General features: G+C 49.7%; 1 protein-coding gene across 11 annotated transcripts in view; it reads right to left on the bottom strand.

The window, feature by feature from the left end:
- The window catches only part of CIPC (CLOCK interacting pacemaker), a 125,713-nt gene that overhangs the window by 54,646 nt on the left and 49,511 nt on the right, over nt 1-21,556 (bottom strand). For 8 of the 11 annotated variants that reach the window (XR_012727726.1, XR_012727727.1, XR_012727731.1 and 5 more), the window contains exon 2: nt 1,078-1,659. Coding sequence is in view for 5 of the 11 variants with exons in the window: in XM_075330761.1 (XP_075186876.1) it covers nt 1,078-1,659 (582 nt within the window). In the remaining 6 variants the exon portion in view is untranslated. Of the gene's footprint in view, nt 1-1,077; nt 1,660-16,033; nt 16,099-21,556 lie in introns of all 11 variants that reach the window. The other 3 variants (XM_075330762.1, XM_075330764.1, XM_075330763.1) reach the window with 1 other exon arrangement.

The raw sequence follows: 21,556 nt of genomic DNA, 5'->3' as shown, positions 1-21,556 counted from the left end.
CATCGCTAGTCGATGCTTGCGATGCCGAGCGCGACAGTCCCCGCCCCCGTCGCAGATGCGATCTCTTGTGATAGCTGCCGTAGTGAACATTATCGCTACGGCAGCTTCACATGCACTTACCTGCCCTGCGACATCGCTCTGGCCGGCGACCCGCCTCCTTCCTAAGGGGGCGGGTCGTGCAACGTCACACGGCAGGCGGCCAATAGAAACGGAAGGGCGGAGATGAGCAGGACGTAAACATCCTGCCCACCTCCTTCCTTCCTCATTGCAGCCGGGACGCAGGTAAGGAGATGTTCCTCGCTCCTGCGGCTTCATACACAGCGATGTGCGCTCCCGCAGGAACGAGGAACAACATAGTATCTCCTATTGGTGCGACATTATGAAAATGACAGACGCTACACAGATCACCGATTTACGACGCTTTTGCGATCGTTTATCGGTGCTTCTAGGCTTTACACGTTGCGACGTCGTTACCGGCGCCGCATGTGCATCACTATCGATTTGACCCCCACGAGATCGCAGTAGCGATGTCGCAGCGTGCAAAGTACCCCATAATGGTTGGTAGGGGATCCGATACTTATTTCTCTCTGCAAAATGCAAATACATTTATACAATGTGGTTTTCTGGATTTTATTTTGGATATTCTCTCACTGTTAAAATTAACCCACCCTTAAAATTATAGTGTTCATGTCTTTGTGAGTTGGCAAACTTACTAAATCAGCAAGGGATCCAATACTTATGTCCCTCACTATAGTTCTCTATACTAATGGATACCTGGCATCGAGGGCCAAATAAATCAGTCTGCAAGGCACAATCAAACCAAAGACATGTGATGTAACAGATCTAATAATCAAAATATCCATACAGAGCAAGCAGCCACACTGAAGGGAGTAAAAGAAAGTGCACCCTAGAGACGAGCCCAAACATGCCTCGCTCTGCGGCTGCTGCTCGTGTCATGGCGTCAATAATTGTGACTTACAATCAGACCAGATGTTATTAGTGTTCATAAAACCAGGAAGGAACAGATGAGCCATCGAAGGGCAGAAAACAGACATGACAGGACATATTAATGAGCACCTGAGAACCCCGAGTCTTTATCCGATTCTGAGGCTGCAGGGACTGTGCTCCGGAGGCCGGGTGAGGCTGCAGGGACTGTGCTCCGGAGGCCGGGTGAGGCTGCAGGGACTGTGCTCCGGAGGCCGGGTGAGGCTGCAGGGACTGTGCTCCGGAGGCCGGGTGAGGCTGCAGGGACTGTGCTCCGGAGGCCGGGTGAGGCTGCAGGGACTGTGCTCCGGAGGCCGGGTGAGGCTGCAGGGACTGTGCTCCGGAGGCCGGGTGAGGCTGCAGGGACTGTGCTCCGGAGGCCGGGTGAGGCTGCAGGGACGGTGCTCCGGAGGCCGGGTGAGGCTGCAGGGACGGTGCTCCGGAGGCCGGGTGAGGCTGCAGGGACGGTGCTCCGGAGGCCGGGTGAGGCTGCAGGGACTGTGCTCCGGAGGCCGGGTGAGGCTGCAGGGACTGTGCTCCGGAGGCCGGGTGAGGCTGCAGGGAGTGTGCTCTGGAGGCCGGGTGAGGCTGCAGGGACTGTGCTCCGGAGGCCGGGTGTCAGTGGCGTCCTCTTCTGACGTGGGGAGCCGGCCTCCAGCTTCTCCATATCAGAAACTGGAACAAGAAATAAAACAAACAATCACTGTGATGAGGATGTCAGTAACAAGCCGAGTAACTAACAGCCGAGTAACTAACAGCCCTAACTAGGAAGGAGACATGTGTTTATATAGGATCTCAAAGAACTGTCTGCTCTGAATTATGCACCAGTAAGAGCCGCCACCGCAGGGGTGTGTAACATGTGACCTTTCCCGCCCAGCAGTGATAACCGAACCCTATTGTTAGGGTGAACTCTTACAAAGGTTCACGTGTTGCCTGATCTAATATATAAAGCTGTGTGTGTGTGTGTGTGTGTGTGTGTGTGTGTGTGTGTGTGTGTGTGTGTGTGTGTGTGTGTGTGTGTCCAGGAATCTGCACCGTCGCATTTACAATCACTAAATTTTGCATAGACACCTCATTTGACCCAGGGAACGTCGTAGACTATGTTTTGACAGGAAAATGTAACCCCGCGCTTTACAGTTACTCTACAAAAAACATTCCTTCATTAAAGTAAATGGAGCCTGGAACTACAGGTTATTAGTAGGAGCTGTGAGTGGTTGCTATAGGAACAAAAGACATTCATAGTATAAGAAGCTTATGTGTGAGGTAATAAGATGTCGGTGGGGAGACGGATAGAGAGAGACAGACAGCGAGACAGACAGCGAGACAGACAGCGAAAGAGACAGAGACAAACTGTGAAAGAGACAGAGACAGACGGGGAAAAAGGCAGACAGAAAGACCTGGAAAGAGACAGATGGGGAAAGAGACAGACAGACATGCAGACAGGGACAGAGACAGGGAAGGAAGAGACAGCCAGAGAGACAGACAAAGATAGATGGGGAAAGACACAGACCTTGATAGAGACAGACGGGGAAAGAGACAGAGAAATAGAGACAGACAAAGACAGGCAGACAGGGAAAGAGACAGACAGGAAAAGACAAAGACGAAGAGACAGGGATACAGACAGAGAAAGACGGGGAAAGAGGCAGACGGAGCACATTACTTGGCCAATTTAGTTAAATCTGTGTGGAATATCTGTGGTGGTGAAATATATGTTGTGAAATGCTTCTATTAGCTTAGTTTTTGCCTTTTAATAATTACATTTCTATTTGTTTTGTGGTTTTTGTGTGCACAATACATTTTTGTTAATACATTCTATTTTGTTAACAGGAGTTATTAACCCGGGCGAAGCCGGGGAGTGCAGCTAGTTCTTATTAATGATGATCAAGTGCATGCTTGGAAAATGACACCAGACACACACAGTTGGATGTTCATCTTTCCTCGATCACAGGTTGCCCAAAACAGAGAGATTTATTCAAAAACATGCCCTTATATAAACTAGGAAAAGGGGCATGGTCGGCCCTACAGTGGGCATGCCCGGATGTGTTCATTGGTCAGTGGGTTGAACAATGTGTTAGTCCATGAGCTGATTGGTGGGCGTCATCGTAGGTGGGTCTATGAAGACATCGGGATAGATCTGTGGTGCTGCTGATGGGTGGGTCTATGACATCACAGATGGGATGGTCCATGAGGCATCTGTAGGGTGGTCCTCTAGGTTGGCCAGTGGGTCTTTCCTTATATGGTGAAATTTTGACATCTGGACATCCCTTGCATACCAAAGCAAAGTGTGGAGAACAGAAGATGGAGGCCATCTTTAGATCTGAGCAAACTTATTGTAAGGTGAAATGATTTCAAAGGACATTTTCCCACAATCCCTTACGCCTCAAGGTTAAGTATTTGATCCAATGGCTCTTCTCAACACTGACATCATTCAGTTATAAGACAAGATGGCTTCTATAAGAACAAAATGCAATCTGTTATATCACAATCCCCCTTTTGTGACTAATTCTGGGTATATTGGAAGATATATAGGAGCGCGCTCCCAGAGTCCTCAGATTCTGGGTATATCGGGAGGTATATAGGGGCGCGCTCCCCGCGTCCTCAGATTCTGGGTATATCGGAAGATATATAGGAGCGCGCTCCCAGAGTCCTCAGATTCTGGGTATATCAGGAGGTATATAGGAGCGCGCTCCCTGCGTCTTCAGATTCTGGGTATATGGGGAGGTATATAGGAGCGCGCTCCCCGCGTCCTCAGATTCTGGGTATATCAGGAGGTATATAGGAGCGCGCTCCCTGCGTCCTCAGATTCTGGGTATATCAGGAGGTATATAGGAGCGCGCTCCCAGAGTCCTCAGATTCTGGGTATATCGGGAGGTATATAGGAGCGCGCTTCCAGAGTCCTCAGATTCTGGGTATATGGGGAGGTATATAGGAGCGCGCTCCCCGCGTCCTCAGATTCTGGGTATATCAGGAGATATATAGGAGCGCGCTCCCCGTGTCCTCAGATTCTGGGTATATCGGGAGGTATATAGGAGCGCGCTCCCTGCGTCCTCAGATTCTGGGTATATATCAGGAGGTATATAGGAGCGCGCTCCCTGCGTCCTCAGATTCTGAGTGTATGGGGAGGTATATAGGAGCGCGCTCCCCGCGTCCTCAGATTCTGGGTATATCGGGAGGTATATAGGAGCGCGCTCCCTAAGTCCTCAGATTCTGGGTATATCAGGAGATATATAGGAGCGCGCTCCCAGAGTCCTCAGATTCTGGGTATACCGGGAGGTATATAGGAGCGTGCTCCCCGCGTCCTCAGATTCTGGGTATATGGGGAGGTATATAGGAGCGTGCTCCCCGCGTCCTCAGATTCTGGGTATATCGGGAGGTATATAGGAGCGCGCTCCCCGCGTCCTCAGATTCTGGGTATATGGGGAGGTATATAGGAGCGCGCTCCCAGAGTCCTCAGATTCTGGGTATATGGGGAGGTATATAGGAGCGTGCTCCCCGCGCCCTCAGATTCGGTGTATATCGGGAGGTATATAGGAGAGCGCTCCTCGAGTCCTCAGATTCTGGGTGTATGGGGAGGTATATAGGAGAGCGCTCCCCGTGTCCTCAGATTCTGGGTATATAGGGAGGTATATAGGAGTGCACTCCCCGAGTCCTCAGATTCTGGGTATATCAGGAGGTATATAGGAGCGCTCTCCCCACGTCCTCAGATTCTGGGTATATGGGGAGGTATATAGGAGCGCGCTCCCCATGTCCTGAGATTCTGGGTATATCGGGAGGTATATAGGAGCACGCTCCCCGCGTCCTGAGATTCTGGGTATATAGGGAGGTATATAGGAGTGCACTCCCCGAGTCCTCAGATTCTGGGTATATCAGGAGGTATATAGGAGCGCGCTCCCCACGTCCTCAGATTCTGGGTATATCAGGAGTTATATAGGAGCGCGCTCCCCGCGTCCTCAGATTCTGCGTATATCAGGAGGTATATAGGAGCGCACGCTTCCCGCGTCCTCAGATTCTGGATATATCAGGAGGTATATAGGAGCACGCTCCCCACGTTCTCAGATTCTGGGTATATCGGAAGGTATATAGGAGCACGCTCCCCACGTTCTCAGATTCTGGGTATATCAGGAGGTATATAGGAGCACGCTCCCCACGTCCTCAGATTCTGGGTATATCAGGAGGTATATAGGAGCACGCTCCCCACGTTCTCAGATTCTGGGTATATCGGAAGGTATATAGGAGCGCGCTCCCCGCGTCCTCAGATTCTGGGTATATCAGGAGGTATATAGGAGCGCGCTCCCCACGTCCTCAGATTCTGGGTATATCGGGAGTTATATAGCAGCGTGCTCCCCGCGTACTCAGATTCTGGGTATATCAGGAGGTATATAGGAGCGCTCTCCCCACGTCCTCAGATTCTGGGTATTTCAGGAGGTATATAGGAGCATGCTCCCCACGTCCTCAGATTCTGGGTATATGGGGAGGTATATAGGAGCGCGCTCCCCATGTCCTGAGATTCTGGGTATATCGGGAGGTATATAGGAGCGCGCTCCCCATGTCCTGAGATTCTGGGTATATCGGGAGGTATATAGGAGCGCGCTCCCCGCGTCCTCAGATTCTGGGTATATCGGGAGGTATATAGGAGCGCACTCCCCGCGTCCTCAGATTCTGGGTATATCAGGAGGTATATAGAAGTGCGCTCCCCACGTCCTCAGATTCTGGGTATATCAGGAGGTATATAGGAGCGCGCTCCCCGCGTCCTCAGATTCTGGGTATATCGGGAGGTATATAGGAGCGCACTCCCCGCGTCCTCAGATTCTGGGTATATCGGGAGGTATATAGGAGTGCGCTCCACGTGTCCTCAGATTCTGGGTATATCAGGAGGTATATAGGAGCGCGCTCCCCGCGTCCTCAGATTCTGGGTATATCGGGAGGTATATAGGAGTGCGCTCCCCGTGTCCTCAGATTCTGGGTATATCGGGAGGTATATAGGAGCACGCTCCCCGCGTCCTCAGATTCTGGGTATTTCAGGAGGTATATAGGAGCACACTCCCCGCGTCCTCAGATTCTGGGTATATCGGGAGGTATATAGGAGCACGCTCCCCGTGTCCTCAGATTCTGGGTATATCGGGAGGTATATAGGAGCACGCTCCCCGTGTCCTCAGATTCTGGGTATATCGGGAGGTATATAGGAGCACACTCCCCGCGTCCTCAGATTCTGGATATATCAGGAGATATATAGGAGCGTGCTCCCCGCGTCCTCAGATTCTGGGTATATCGGGAGGTATATAGGAGCACGCTCCCCGCGTCCTCAGATTCTGGGTATATCAGGAGGTATATAGGAGGCTCTCCCCGCGTCCTCAGATTCTGGGTATATCGGGAGGTATAAAGGAGCGCGCTCCCCACGTCCTCAGATTCTGGGTATATCAGGAGGTATATAGGAGGCTCTCCCCGCATCCTCAGATTCTGGGTATATCGGGAGGTATATAGGAGGCTCTCCCCGCGTCCTCAGATTCTGGGTATATGGGGAGGTATATAGGAGCGCGCTCCCCGCGTCCTCAGATTCTGGGTATATCAGGAGGTATATAGGAGCGCGCTCCCCACGTCCTCAGATTCTGGGTATATCAGGAGGTATATAGGAGCGTGCTCCCCGCGTCCTCAGATTCTGGGTATATCAGGAGATATATAGGAGCGCGCTCCCCGCGTCCTCAGATTCTGTGTATATCAGGAGGTATATAGGAGCGCGCTCCCCGTGTCCTCAGATTCTGGGTATATCAGGAGGTATATAGGAGCGTGCTCCCCGCGTCCTCAGATTCTGGGTATATCAGGAGATATATAGGAGCGCGCTCCCTGCGTCCTCAGATTCTGAGTCTATCGGGAGGTATATAGGAGCGTGCTCCCCGCATCCTCAGATTCTGGGTATATGGGGAGGTATATAGGAGCACGCTCCACGCGTCCTCAGGACTTTTTTCGCTGCTTCACCTCAGTTCCCTACCGGAATACACATAATTATAACACAACACTAACGGATCTCTTCTTGTCCGGTTTTGTATCCTACGAGCAGAAGTTCTCAGGCAGGATTCCCCTTACACATGGGCCTGATTACCTCTTTGTATTACACAGATCAGCACTTTTATTATTATTATTTATAGAGCACCATTGATTCCATGGTGCTGTACATGAGACTTTTATGGCTACAGCTACCAACACACAAGACAATAGCAGTTACATACAGGTGTGAGTTATCTATGAAAATCACCCACTTAAACCCCTAAACTAATTGGTTGGTTCAGGACGGAGAATGTTTCTCCCACCATGACTCCTTGTTTGCGTCGTGTTCCTGTAACCATTGTTCCCTTATTTTGGCTATTTCCCATATATCAGCCACAATCTGGAGATTTCCCATAAGGTCCTATGTGAGATAGTCCAGCACTATGTGTTTATTCCAAGCAAATCAAACGGTCCATAACATAATCCACCAGAGGGCAAAATTAGTAAATAAACACGAATATAGTCCAGTAAGCGATAAATGTACAGGTCTCTGAGGAGCCGCACCTTCAGCCCAGAGGATAAATCTTGATCCTTCCCTCTTCAAGTTCTCAAACAGACTGCCTCATTCCCCCAGGTAAGCAAAGAGGTTAGGTGGATTACAGGCCCCCTCCCCCACACCTAGGGACAAACATTACAGGGGGGGTGATTACCTACAGACAATACAATGTACACACAAGCAATACAAATAATGGACAGTGAACCAAGCCTAAAACATGACCCAACACAACATGATATGCAGTACACCATATCCCACCATCACAACCTCTCCCTCCTTCTGAATAAGTGAGTATGCCATGAGGTCTACATAGACCTCTGGCCATATCACTTAAGTCCATGTTGCTCAGCTGTGGATAGTCTATGGTTCTTCTTGCTGGGACAGTCCCTCAGCATTCTGGTGTTGGCTTCCACGCTTGTATAGGATGGAGAAGCTGTAGATAGTCCCTTGTACAGTGATGGGGTTGGAACGACAAGCTTCCCTTTGTGCCCTCCTTCACTCAAACTATGTTTCCTTCACCCACAAATCGGCATTGTAGATCTCCCACATTATTTCCAAGGATAATATCTGCAGACAGGCCGCTCATCACCCCAACCACACATTGCTTAACCCCAAAGCCAAAGTCCAGATCTACAGTCGCCTTTGGGATATTATTCCTTTTTCCTCCAGCCAATTCAATAACAATCCCTGGTCCATGATGTATCACCTCTGACCGAACAACCCGGGGATCAGCTATTGTGACAAAAGCCCCAGAGTCACAAAATCCAATGTCTCTCTGTCTATGCAGCACAACCTCCTGTAAGTGCTTACTTTTGATGGTAAGAGGCACTCGGGGCTGTGGCTCGTACCCCATAAACTCCTAGTGGCCAACCATGAGTGTCTGAGCCATTAGGCAGGTCAACTTGAAGGGGTGAGAACTCTTCCCACCTTGTATTCAGCTGTAGAGAATGAACAGGTCGATTTGGTGCAAGGTCATTCCTCAATCGACCAGCAGGGCAAGTGTTTTGCACATGCCCAGGCTGCCCACATCGATAACATCTCTGCTGCGTCGTACTCCTTCCAATGTGCATTCTGGAAAAGGCAGTAGGAGAACCTAGTGACAAAGGCCGGAGCCCATACACTCCAACAGGGGCATCTATGGTGCAGGGGTCAGCGGTACACTCCAGTGGATGTGGTTGTACCTCTTCCTCAGGCGGGATGGAATGCACAAAATGCATCGGACGAGATGAAGGTGCGTGGGGGTCCTCCGAGTCCTTGCGGGACAAATGGATTGCAGGTGTCCAGGTTGCCCGCACCCATAACATCTCCTCTCTGTGATTCCCACAGGGCGTGGTGGGAATTGTTGGGGCCCAGAATTGTGAGACGTGGATGTCATCGGCCTGCAGCTGGGTGGAGGTGCAGATATAACTGGAGAGGGCCGGGGAACAGGAGCAGGCTGTGGCTTATTGTCCAGTAGCCTCCTCCATTGCGGTCGGATAGCAAGGGCCTCATCAGCCAGGGCAGCAGCTCTATCCAAGGTGCACGTTGTGCGCTCTCTGACCCATTCTCGTATTTCTGAGGGACACTTGTAAAGAAATTGTTCTATAAGAAATACCTGTATAACGTCTTCCACAGCGAAGGAGTCTTGCGCTTCCAGCCATCTCCGACATGCCTGGGACATCTTATGGGCATACATCTTAAACGATCCCCCCGTGGTGCATGGGAGGTCTCGGAACTGTGCCCTATGTGAGTCTGGGGTGATGGCATGGTAATCCAGGATAGTCCGCTTTACAATGTTGTAATCCCGGTTCTGCTGTGAGTCAATGGTGCGATAAGCCTCTGCCAGGCTTCCGTTCAGGAGTCCCACTAACAAACGCACCCAGCCACAGTGGGGAACCTCCATCATGACACACTGCTGCTCAAAGTCCTTGAAGAACCCTTCCACATCTCCAGAAGCTTCATCAAATGGCTTGAAGTCCACCCGGGTGACCCGTACAGATACGGATTGCTGGGTTTACACTCCAACTCACATTACTCCCTGTGTCGGACTCCACTGCTTCTTTTCTCCTCTGTGCTCGGCGAGCAGCCTCCTCCTTATCCTGCTGTGAAACACCTGGGCCAAGAGCCGCCATCTCTTCTTCGAACCACACCAACCACTGGCTTTTTGGGGCAGGGATCCCCTTTCCCAGTGCTTGTCCGTCAGACATCTGGGAGGAGGTGGACTGGCTCGCACCCACCAGTAGGTCAATTAAGGCTTCTTTACTCAGTCTCTGGTAACTCAGGCCCAGATCTCTGGCTCTCTCCTGTAGACTGGATGCGGTCCAGTTTCTGTGCTCACTCTGTGGGTGGATCTCCATTGGGCTTTGCTCTTTTGATCTCACCGCTGCCACCAGTTGTGTCGTGTCCTCCCATATCACACAATCAACAGAGCAAGAGATGGCTGTACAATCTAAAGAGCATTTACTCTAAGCAAATGATTGATTGTTCTCAGTGAGAGAAACAAAATTATAATCTTTTTGTGATACCTTTTAATGGCTAACTAAAATAAAAATAATTTTACAAAGCAAGCTTTCGAGACATCTCAGGTCCCTTCATCAGGCATGATATGACAAAATATCTGAAGGTTACAAGAGAAAAAGGTTTTGGTACCGTGTTATCCAGTTGAAAAATTATTGATTGTTCTCAGTGAGAGAAACAAAATTATAATTTTGTAGTTGTGATACCTTTTAATGGCTACCTAAAATAAAATAGTGTTACACAGCAAGCTTACAAGACATCTCACTGAGAACAATCAAAATATCTGAAGAAACACAAATATATACACAAACAGGGCAGAGGGCTGGCATAATAAAAGGACATTTAAATAAATAAACACAGCTTAGAAAGTGAATTCTTAATTAGCTTTGATTAGTGGTGTGAGAGTTTTATTGTCCCAATATCCATGTAGGATCAGAGGTCTGGTGAGTCTCTGGAATAGACTCCTCAGATTTTGTAATGGACCATAAATCCTTCTGACAGGTAGAGTCCTGTGTCCACAGAGTTAAACATTTTAATGAATATGTGTTCCCAGACCCGTCGATGATTCTGTGATCTGAAGTTGTCTTTTAATATGACAACTTTCATGTGGTTTATGTTGTGTCCTGAAGCACAGAAATATTTGTTCACAGCTAAGGGTAAGTTCACACAGTGCGTTTTTGCGCAGTTTTCGGGTGCGTTTTTGCTCAGAAAACTGCATGACTTTGCTTCCCCAGCAAAGTCTATGAGTTTTCATTTTTGCTGTCTGCAGACAGCGGTTTTTTTCAGCTACGTTTTTGTGGTGCCACAAAAACGCAGCATGTCAATTATTCCCGCGTTTTTCACTGCGCTTTTCATCTATTGAGTGCAATGGGATGTTGAAAGACGCAATGAGAAACGCAAATAGCTGCGTTTTGGTGCGTTTCTAAGACCAAAAACGCAGCTATAAACGCAAGGGGTGGGTAGTAAAGTGACATGTACAGGAAGAGGATTCCTTCTGTCAGTAAATACAGAAGCGTGAATCCTCCCGGTACCGTCACCGCCGCTTCCACCTCCGGTCCTGTGCATGTATGCTGCCATGCGGCGCCATGTTCGGGCGGGAGGTGGAAGCGGCTGCGAAAACAAAAGTGAACAGTAGAAAAAAAATAAAATTCATACTCACCTGTCTGCAGACTCCCAGTGCTATGCCCGCTCCCAGCTCCTCTCATGGTATCGCCACCCCCGCTCCGGCTGTGTGCAGACGGCCGGGACACCTCCGATGGATGCAAGACCTGGCGATGGATCACCTGATGCAGTCACCTGACGCATCAGCTGATCGGAAGTATCGCGGTGACGTGGGCGCCCGGCCGGTTTAGCTATCAGCGGATGCATCAGGAGACTTCATCCCTGATTACCGGCAGCTGCTGCAGCGATCGGACAGGGTCAGACTCCTCCAATCGCTCCAGGAGCTGCCAGTAATCAGCACATAAGTGAGTATTTTTTTTTTTTTTTTTGCACCGATGCATCTGCTGATTGTATAAACGGCTTTTATACACTCAGCTGATGTGTGATGTGCTTCAGCCCCTAGAACCTGACACATCATCTGATCGCTTTGCCTTCCAGCAAATCCATCAGATGATATTGGATCCGGATTGGACGGCGCGGGACCCTTGACCCAGGATTACTGCGGAGGGGGGTTCTTTATTTCAATAAAGATGGAGTCACTAATTGTGTTCTGTTTTATTTCTAATAAAAATATTTTTCTGTGTATTGTGTTTTTTTTTTATGTTTACTAGAAATTCATGGTGGCCATGTCTAATATTGGTGTGACACCATGAATTTCGGGCTTAGGGCCAGCTGATAATATACAGCTAGCCCTAACCCCATTATTACCCAGCGAGCCACCCGGGATCAGGGCAGCTGGAAGAGTTGGATACAGCGCCAGAAGATGGCGCTTCTATGAAAGCGCCATTTTCTAGGGTGGCTGCGAGACTGCAATTCACAGCCGGGGTGCCCAGAAAGCATGGGCACCCTGCACTGTGGATTCCAATCCCCAGCTGCCTAGTTGTACCCGGCTGGACTCAAAAATTGGGCGAAGCCCACGTCATTTTTTTTTTTTTAAATTATTTCATGAAATTCATGAAATAATTAAAAAAAAAAGAGCTTCTCTATATTTTTGGTTCCCAGCCGGGTACAAATAGGCAGCTGGGGTTGGGGGCAGCCTGTACCTGCCTGCTGTACCCGGCTAGCATACAAAAATATGCCGAAGCCCACGTCATTTTTTTGGGGGCAAAAAACTCCTGCATTCAGTCCTGGATGGAGGATGCTGAGCCTTGTAGTTCTGCAGCTGCTGTCTGCTCTCCTGCAAACACTATTGGATGGAGTATGCTGAGCCTTGTAGTTCTGCTCCCTCTGCCTCTCCCTCCAGTATACAGTCCTGTATGGAGCATGCTGAGCCTTGTAGTTCTGCAGCTGTCTGCTCTATTGCATACACTAGTGGAGAATGAAGAACATATTGAAGAAGGAAATGACATCAGACCTGTTTTTTGTTTTTTTTCAACAATCTTTAATGTTCACTGATAAAAAACGCATAAAGACGCAGTGAGCAAAAACGCAGCAAAACGCAGCAAAAAAACGCACCAAATCGCGGCAATACGCGTGCGTTTTTTTCCGCGGGTGCGTTTGTGCGGTTTTTGCCGCAAAAAACGCACAAAAACGCAGCGTCAAAAAAAACGCAGTGTGTGAACCTAGCCTAAATGTTTTTTTTTTGTCTGTAATTGTGTGGCGGGGAGATCTCCTCATTCTTGCTCTTAGTCTCTGTCCTGTTTCTCCAACATAGAGGCCCCCAATAGGACATATAGTGCACAGGATTAAGTACACCACGTTCGAAGAGGAGCATGTGAATGTCCCAGGAATCTTATAGTCCTACGGGGTGGTGGGATCTGTATCCGGTCTTTGGTCTCTACACGAGTGCAGGTTTTGCAGCTCTTTACATTGCTAGGATAAGTTCCTCTTGGTGTGTCTGAGGGCATAGAACTTCGGATCATGATGCTCCTTAAATTAGGAGGTTGCCTGTAGCACAGCAATGGAGGATCTTTGAATATTGTTTTTACCGGTTTGTGTAGAATGTGGTGAAGTTTCTTGGCCGCTCTCAGTACCTCAAGCTGTGGGTTGTAGGTCACCACCAGAGGTGCTCGACTATTTCCCTCTTTTTGATTGTATTGTAGCAGTTCTCTTATAGGGGTCCTACTGGCTCTAATGATCGGATCATCTATGGAGGTGGGGTGGTGGCCTTGGGTTAGTAATGTCTTTTTAAGATAGGTTATGGTGTTCATCCCTGTCTGCAGGAACAGATACGATTATACCTCAAGGCCTGGCTGTAGACAATGGACTTTTTAATGTGTTTGGGGCAGAAGCTGCCCCATCTGAGGTATGTGGGACGGTCAATAGGTTTCCGATACACCGATGTCTGGATTTAACTATTTTGAATTTTTACGGTTGTATCCAGGAAGTTGATTTCTGTTTTTGAGCGTTCCAATGTCAAGTTAATGGTAGGATGAAATGCATTGAATTTTTCATGGAATTTTAGAAGCTCTTGTTCAGATTCGGTCCAGATTATTAACATTTTATGGATGAAACTGAAATAGGCCAATAGTTTGAGGTTGCAGGAGGCTAAAAAGTCATTTTCCAGTTTAGCCATGAAAAGGTTGGCATACTGTGGTGCCATTTTGCTTCCCATAGCGGGTCCTGCGCGTTGTAGATATGGCTCCTCGCCAAAAGAGAAAAAGTTGTGTGTGAGGATGAATCTGGTGAGTTTTATACAGACTCAGGATTGATCCCATTGGCTACAAGAAACATTTGGCATGCGGTTACTCCATTTTCATGTGGGATGTTAGAGTATAACGATTCCACAATCATGGTGGCCAAGATGGTACTCCCGGGTAGGGGACCTATTGTCTTTTTTAAAAGGTCAGTGGTGTCCTGTATATAGCTGGCGGTCTTCCTTACCAGTGGCTTACGGACATTTTCTACCCATCCAGAGATTTTTTCAGTGAGCGTTCCCACTCCTGAGATGATCGGCCTCCCCGGGTTTTTGGCTTTTGAATCTTTGGTAGCATATAGAAAACTCCCATCCTTGTATTCTCAGGTATTAGGTCCTGAAGGTTTGTGAAGTCTGTACCCAGACGTCTGATAACTCTTTTCAACTCCCTCTTAAGGCCACGCATCACTAAGCAACATCGCTAGCAACATCGCTGCTGAGGCACGACTTTTGTGACGTAGCAGCGATGTTGCTAGCGATGTTGCTGTGTGTGACATCCAGCAACAACCCGGCCCCTGCTGTGAGGTCGCCGGTCGTTCATGAATGTCATGGGCCATTTTTTAGTTGTTGCTCTCCCGCTGTGAAGCACAGATCGCTGTGTGTGACAGAGACAGAGCAACAACTGAATGTGCAGGCAGCAGGAGCCGGCTTCTGCGGAGGCTGGTAACCACGGTAAACATCGGGTAACCAAGAAGCTCTTTCCTTGGTTACCTGATATTTACCTTCGTTACCAGCGTCCGCCGCTCTCACTGTCAGTGCCGCGGCTCCCTGCACACGTAGCCGGAGTACACATCGGGTAATTAACCCGATGTGTACTGTGGCTAGGAGTGCAGGGAGCCTGCGCTAAGCGGTGTGCGCTGGTAACCAAGGTAAATATCGGGTTGGTTACCCGATATTTACCTTAGTTACCAAGCGCAGCATTGCTTCCACGCGTCGCTGCTGGCTGGGGGCTGGTCACTGGTGAGATCTGCCTGTTTGACAGCTCACCAGCAACCCATGTAGCAACGCTCCAGCGATCCCTGCCAGGTGAGGTTGCTGGTGGGATCGCTGGAGCGTCGCTTAGTGTGACGGTACCTTTATATTTTGGGGTTGGGTCATCATCCAATCTGGTGTAGTACTGTATATCCGTCAGTTGTCTGTTTGCTTCTTTGATGTAGTCCTTTGTATTCAGGAGAACTATGGCGCCCCCTTTATCTGCTGGCTTCATAGTGATCTTGTTTTTATTCAGGCTGTGAATTGCCCTTCTCTCCTGCACATTGATATTAGATGTTTCTTCAGCTTTTTTGTCAAATATCGTTGACTGTACCGAAGATCTAAACGAGTCAATATGTGGAATCTGTTCCCAGATGTCTGATTTTGTGATACCATGCCTGATGAAGGGAGCTAAGATGTCTCGAAAGCTTGCTTTGTAACATCATTTTATTTTAGTGATTAAAAGGTATCACAACTAGAGTATAATTGTGTTTCTTTCACTGAGAACAATCATTTTTCAACTGGATAACACAGTACCAAAACCTTTTCTCTTTTAACTTCTAAGCAAATCAAACGGTCCATAACATAATCCACCAAACAGAGGTTAAAATTAGTAAAGAAACACGAATATAGTCCAGGAAGTGATAAATGTCCAGGTCTCTCTGAGGAGCCGCACCTTCAGCCCAGAGGATCAATCTTTATCCTTCTCTCTTCAAGTTCTCAAACAGACTGCCTCATCCCCCCCCCCCCCAAGGTAAGCAGAGAGTTTAGGTGGATTCCAGGCCCCCTCCCCCACACCTAGGGACAAACACTACAGGGGGGTGATTACCTACAGACAATACAAAGTACACACAAGCAATACAAATAGTGGACAGTGAACCAAGCCTAAAACATGACCCTACACAACATGATATACAGTACACAATATCCCATCATCAAACTAGGCCTCTTTGCTTCCTTGTCAGCTGCATCTGTGAGAGCATATTTTCTGGCTCCATCAGTCAGCTCAGGTCTGAGCTTTATATTCAATATGTTAGGCTCATTTGATAACAGGAGAGCCTCCACTCGGGCTCATACACACTCTGCAGTGTTTATAGGTTTCTCACGTGACATCAGAAAAGACCTGCTGCCTATTTACACATTTGGCTATCTTATCCTTTGCAGGTCTACTTGATACAGTGATAGAGTATCTTCTTTTCTGCCTCCTGTACCGATGGGAGAGGAGCGAGTGGTTTGATTTTTATTACCTCATGTTGTGTAACCTCAGCATATCCAGTGCAGAATCGACCGGCATCTTAGTATCTTTTTCCATCTATGAAAAAAAAAACAAAACAAAAAAAAACAACAAAAAACTAAAAATCTGAGTTAGATCAATCTATGACTTTAGCTCTGACCAGGGCCGGATTAAGGTTGGTGGGGGCCCCTGGGCAGAAAATCTGTTGGGGGCCCCATAAACGTTAACATTTTTAGCCATAACAGTAGAGCACGAACTGTAGCATTTAGATATAAATCCAATAAACATGTATCTTAAGGCCCCGTCACACTAAGCAACATCGCTAGCCACATCGCTGCTAACGAACAACTTTTGTGACGTTGCTAGCGATGTTGCTGTGTGTGACATCCAGCAACAACCTGGCCCCTGCTGTGAGGTCGTTGGTTGTTGCTGAATGTCCTGGCCCCTGCTGTGAGGTCGCCGGTCGTTGCTGAATGTCCTGGCCCCTGCTGTGAGGTCGCCGGTCGTTGCTGAATGTCCTGGCCCCTGCTGTGAGGTCGCCGGTCGTTGCTGAATGTACTGGCCCCTGCTGTGAGGTCGCCGGTCGTTGCTGAATGTCCTGGCCCCTGCTGTGAGGTCGCTGGTTGTTGCTGAATGTCCTGGCCCCTGCTGTGAGGTCGTTGGTTGTTGCTGAATGTCCTGGCCCCTGCTGTGAGGTCGCTGGTTGTTGCTGAATGTCCTGGCCCCTGCTGTGAGGTCGTTGGTTGTTGCTGAATGTCCTGGCCCCTGCTGTGAGGTCGCTGGTTGTTGCTGAATGTCCTGGCCCCTGCTGTGAGGTCGTTGGTTGTTGCTGAATGTCCTGGGCCATTATTTAGTTGTTGCTGTCCCGCTGTGAAGCACAGATCGCTGTGTGTGACAGCGAGACAGCAACAACTAAATGTGCAGGCAGCAGGAGCCGGCTTCTGCGGAGGCTGGTAACCACAGTAAACATCGGGTAACCAAGAAGCCCTGTCCTTGGTTACCCGATATTTACCTTTGTTACCAGCCTCCGCCGCTCTCACTATCAGTGCCGGCTCCTGCTCTGTGCACATGTAGCTGCAGCACACATCGGGTTAATTAACCCGATGTGTGCTGTAACTAGGAGAGCAAGGAGCCAGCGCTAAGCATTGTGCGCTGCTCCCTGCTCTGTGCACATGTAGCTGCAGCACACATCAGGTTAATTAACCCGATGTGTGCTGTAACTAGGAGAGCAAGGAGCCAGCGCTAAGCATTGTGCGCTGCTCCCTGCTCTGTGCACATGTAGCTGCAGCACACATCGGGTTAATTAACCCGATGTGTGCTGTAACTAGGAGAGCAAGGAGCCAGCGCTAAGCATTGTGCGCTGCTCCCTGCTCTGTGCACATGTAGCTGCAGCACACATCAGGTTAATTAACCCGATGTGTGCTGTAACTAGGAGAGCAAGGAGCCAGCGCTAAGCATTGTGCGCTGCTCTCTGCTCTGTGCACATTTAGCTGCAGCACACATCAGGTAATTAACCCGATGTGTGCTGTAACTAGGAGAGCAGGGAGCCAGCGCTCAGTGTGCGCTGCTCCCTGCACGTGTAGCTGCGTGCGCTGATAACCAAGGTAAATATCGGGTTAGTTACCCGATATTTACCTTAGTTACCAAGCGCAGCATCTTCCACGCGGCGCTGGGGGCTTGTCACTGGTTGCTGGTGAGCTCACCAGCAACTTGTGTAGCGACGCTCCAGCGATCCCTGCCAGGTCAGGTTGCTGGTGGGATCGCTGGAGCGTCGCAGTGTGACATCTCACCAGCAACCTCCTAGCAACTTACCAGCGATCCCTATCGTTGTTGGGATCGCTGGTAAGTTGCTTAGTGTGACTGGACCTTTACCCTGATCTGCCACATTCAGATTTACAGGACTACAATACAGATACAGTCCAGGATAACTCACAGCCGTCACTTATACAAAGAAAGTAGAGTAAAGGGGGCTTTATACGCTGCGACATCGCTAATGCGGAGTCGTTGGGGTCACGGAATTCGTGACGCACATTCGGCCGCATTAGCGATGCCGTTTCGTGTGACACCGATAAGCGATTTTGCATCGTTGCAAAAACGTGCAAAATCGCTAATCGGTGACATGGGGGTCCATTCTCTAATATCGTTGCTGCAGTAGTAACGAAGTTGTTCCTCGTTCCTGTGGCAGCACACATCGCTCCGTGTGACACCGCAGGAACGAGGAAGCTCCCCTTACCTGCCTCCCGGCCGCTATGCAGAAGGAAGGAGGTGGGCGGGATGTTACATCCCGCTCATCTCCACCCCTCCGCTGCTATTGGGCGGCGGTTAAGTGACGCTTCAGTGACGTCGCTGTGACGCCGCATGGACCGCCCCCTTAGAAAGGAGGCGGTTTCGCCGGACAGGTAAGTATGTGTGACGGCTCTGGGCGATGTTGTGCGGCACGGGCAGCGATTTGCCCGTGTCGCGCAACAGATGGGGGCGGGTACGCACGCTAGCGATATCGGGACCGATATCGCAGCGTGTAAAGCGGCCTTTACTCACATATTTTTAATTGATCCCAATGTTAAGGCAGCCAGGGACGGCTCCAGGTTTTTGTGGTCCCCGGTTGAGTCTCAGTGGGCCCCATCCACACACAGACACACACATACACATACAGGCATACGTACATATACATATTTGAAGACAAATTCACAAAAATACATTTAAACAGACAAATATATGCACAGTCATATACACTGACATACATGCAGACACAGACGCATTACAGGTGTTAATATGGAGAAGTCACATGCAGCCTCACTCACCTCTCCCGCTTGTTTTCAGCTCCTCCAGGACATATGGCTGTGTTGCATGATGGCCATCAATAACAGACATGACTGCACACCATGCACACTGACACAGCACTGATGTATATACATCACAGGAGGGGCTGGGGCCTACAATAAATACATTACAGGAGGGGCAGGGGGCATAGACATTACTGGGGGGGGGCATAGACGTTACTGGAGTGGCAAACCGCTCTGGTGGCGTACACATTACTGGGATGGGTGGCTTAGCGCTCTGGGGGACCCATATAGTTCTGGGGTGCCACATAGACTGCTCTGATTCATATATACACACACACAGCTCTGCTTCACACACACAGCTCTGCTTCACACCACACATCTTTCTTCAGCTCTGCTTCACACACACACACACACACACACACAAAGCTCTGCTTCACACCACACATCTTTCTTCAGCTCTGCTTCACACACAGCTCTGCTTCACACCACACATCTTTCTTCAGCTCTGCTTCACACACAGCTCTGCATCACACCACACATCTTTCTTCAGCTCTGCTTCACACACACACACAGCTCTGCTTCACACCACACATCTTTCTTCAGCTCTGCTTCACACACACACACAGCTCTGCTTCACACCACACATCTTTCTTCAGCTCTGCTTCACACACACACACACACAGCTCTGCTTCACACCACACATCTTTCTTCAGCTCTGCTTCACACACACACACACACACACACACACACAGCTCTGCTTCACACCACACATCTTTCTTCAGCTCTGCTTCTCACCCCACATCTTTCTTCAGCTCTGCTTCTCTCTCACACACACACACAGCTCTGCTTCACACACAGACACACACACAGCTCTGCTTCACACCACACATTTCTTCAGCTCTGCTTCACACACACACACAGCTCTGCTTCACACACACACAGCTCTCTTTCACACACACACAGCTCTCTTTCACACACACTCACACACAGCTCTGCTTCACACACAGACACACACACACAGCTCTGCTTCACACCACACATTTCTTCAGCTCTGCTTCACACACAGCTCTGCTTCATACACACAGCTCTCTTTCACACACACACACACACACACACACACAGCTCTGCTTCACACACAGACACATACACAGCTCTGCTTCACACACAGACACACACACAGCTCTGCTTCACACCACACATTTCTTCAGCTCTGCTTCACACACACACATAGCTCTGCTTCACACACACACAGCTCTCTTTCACACACACTCTCACACAGCTCTGCTTCACACACAGACACATACACAGCTCTGCTTCACACACAGACACACACACAGCTCTGCTTCACACCACACATTTCTTCAGCTCTGCTTCACACACAGCTCTGCTTCACACACACACAGCTCTCTTTCACACACACACAGCTCTGCTTCACACACACACAGCTCTGCTTCACACACACACAGCTCTGCTTCACACACACACAGCTCTGCTTCACACACACAGCTCTGCATCACACACACAGCTCTGCATCACACACACAGCTCTGCATCACACCACACATCTTTCTTCAGCTCTGTCCCTACCTGCTCTGATGCCATCCTCCTGCTGCTCCGGTATAGGCCGCCATCCTCCTGCTGCTGTTTCGGTGCCGCGGCCATTCTCCTGCTCCGGTTAGTCTCCTCTCCTGGCCGCGCGCGTGGGTCCTCTCCTCTGCGGCCGGCCGCGCGCGTGGGTCCTCTCCTCCGCGGCCGGCCGGCCGGCCGCGCGCGTGGGTCCTCTCCTCCGCGGCCGGCCGGCCGTGCGCGTGGGTCCTCTCCTCCGCGGCCGGCCGGCCGTGCGCGTGGGTCCTCTCCTCCGCGGCCGGCCGGCCGCGCGCGTGGGTCCTCTCCTCCGCGGCCGGCCGCGCGCGTCTTCTCCGCGGCGGCGTCCTGCTGTGACGTCCGCGGCGTCCTGCTGTGACGTCCGCAGCATTGGACGCCGCAGCAGAGCAGGGAGCAGGCACACCTCTGACCCCGGAAGTACAGGCGATGGTACTTCCGAGGTCAATCAGCGTCCTGTGCCCGCAGCTTGTTTTTGCGTCTTAGAGACGCAGATACAAATAAATGTAGGTGCCCCCCCCCCGAAAACACAGCTGATTTAGACTGTCTTAACGGAGGGGGAGCGGGTGTGAAGAAAAGAAAAAAAAAATTGCTGACGGGTGGCAAGTATGGCCCTGGTGGTGGGGGCCCCCTTGGAAGCTCTTTTGGTGGGGGCCCCGGGGCTGAAGCCCCGCCTGCCCCGCCTATAATCCGGCCCTGGCTCTGACTATGATATAGTAGGTGGTCATCTATACTTGACATGGTTGAAGGAAATACAATAACATATAAAACAAGACTTTCCTATTTTTCATTTTCTCATTTAGCAGACAGGTTTTCACTGATCCAGGAAATATGACTGTTACAGGCACGGGCGAGTTTCTGGGTCTCTACACTGTGTGTTTGCTGCGCCCTCCCCTGTTAGAGGATATAATAGGTGACCCCCTTTTTTGAATCCAGTATCCAAAGCATAGCTGGATTAAAAATTGTGTATTACTTGAGTTCCACATTTATGGCATGAGGAAGGCGCATTGTGTCTAGATTGTAACTGAACAATAAACATTGTGCTAATTGTAAGATAGTAATCAATAGATGCAGCCCAGTTGTCAGGCTCCAGTTTAGCTGAATAATAAGCCACAGATCTCTGCTGTAAACAAGGTTTTTAGGCCAATTTAA

The sequence above is a fragment of the Anomaloglossus baeobatrachus genome, chromosome 12, assembly GCF_048569485.1.
Source record: "Anomaloglossus baeobatrachus isolate aAnoBae1 chromosome 12, aAnoBae1.hap1, whole genome shotgun sequence".
NCBI lineage: Eukaryota > Metazoa > Chordata > Amphibia > Anura > Aromobatidae > Anomaloglossus > Anomaloglossus baeobatrachus.
The sequence above is the reverse complement of the archived record's forward strand: the minus strand, read 5'-3'. Positions and strand labels throughout refer to the sequence as shown.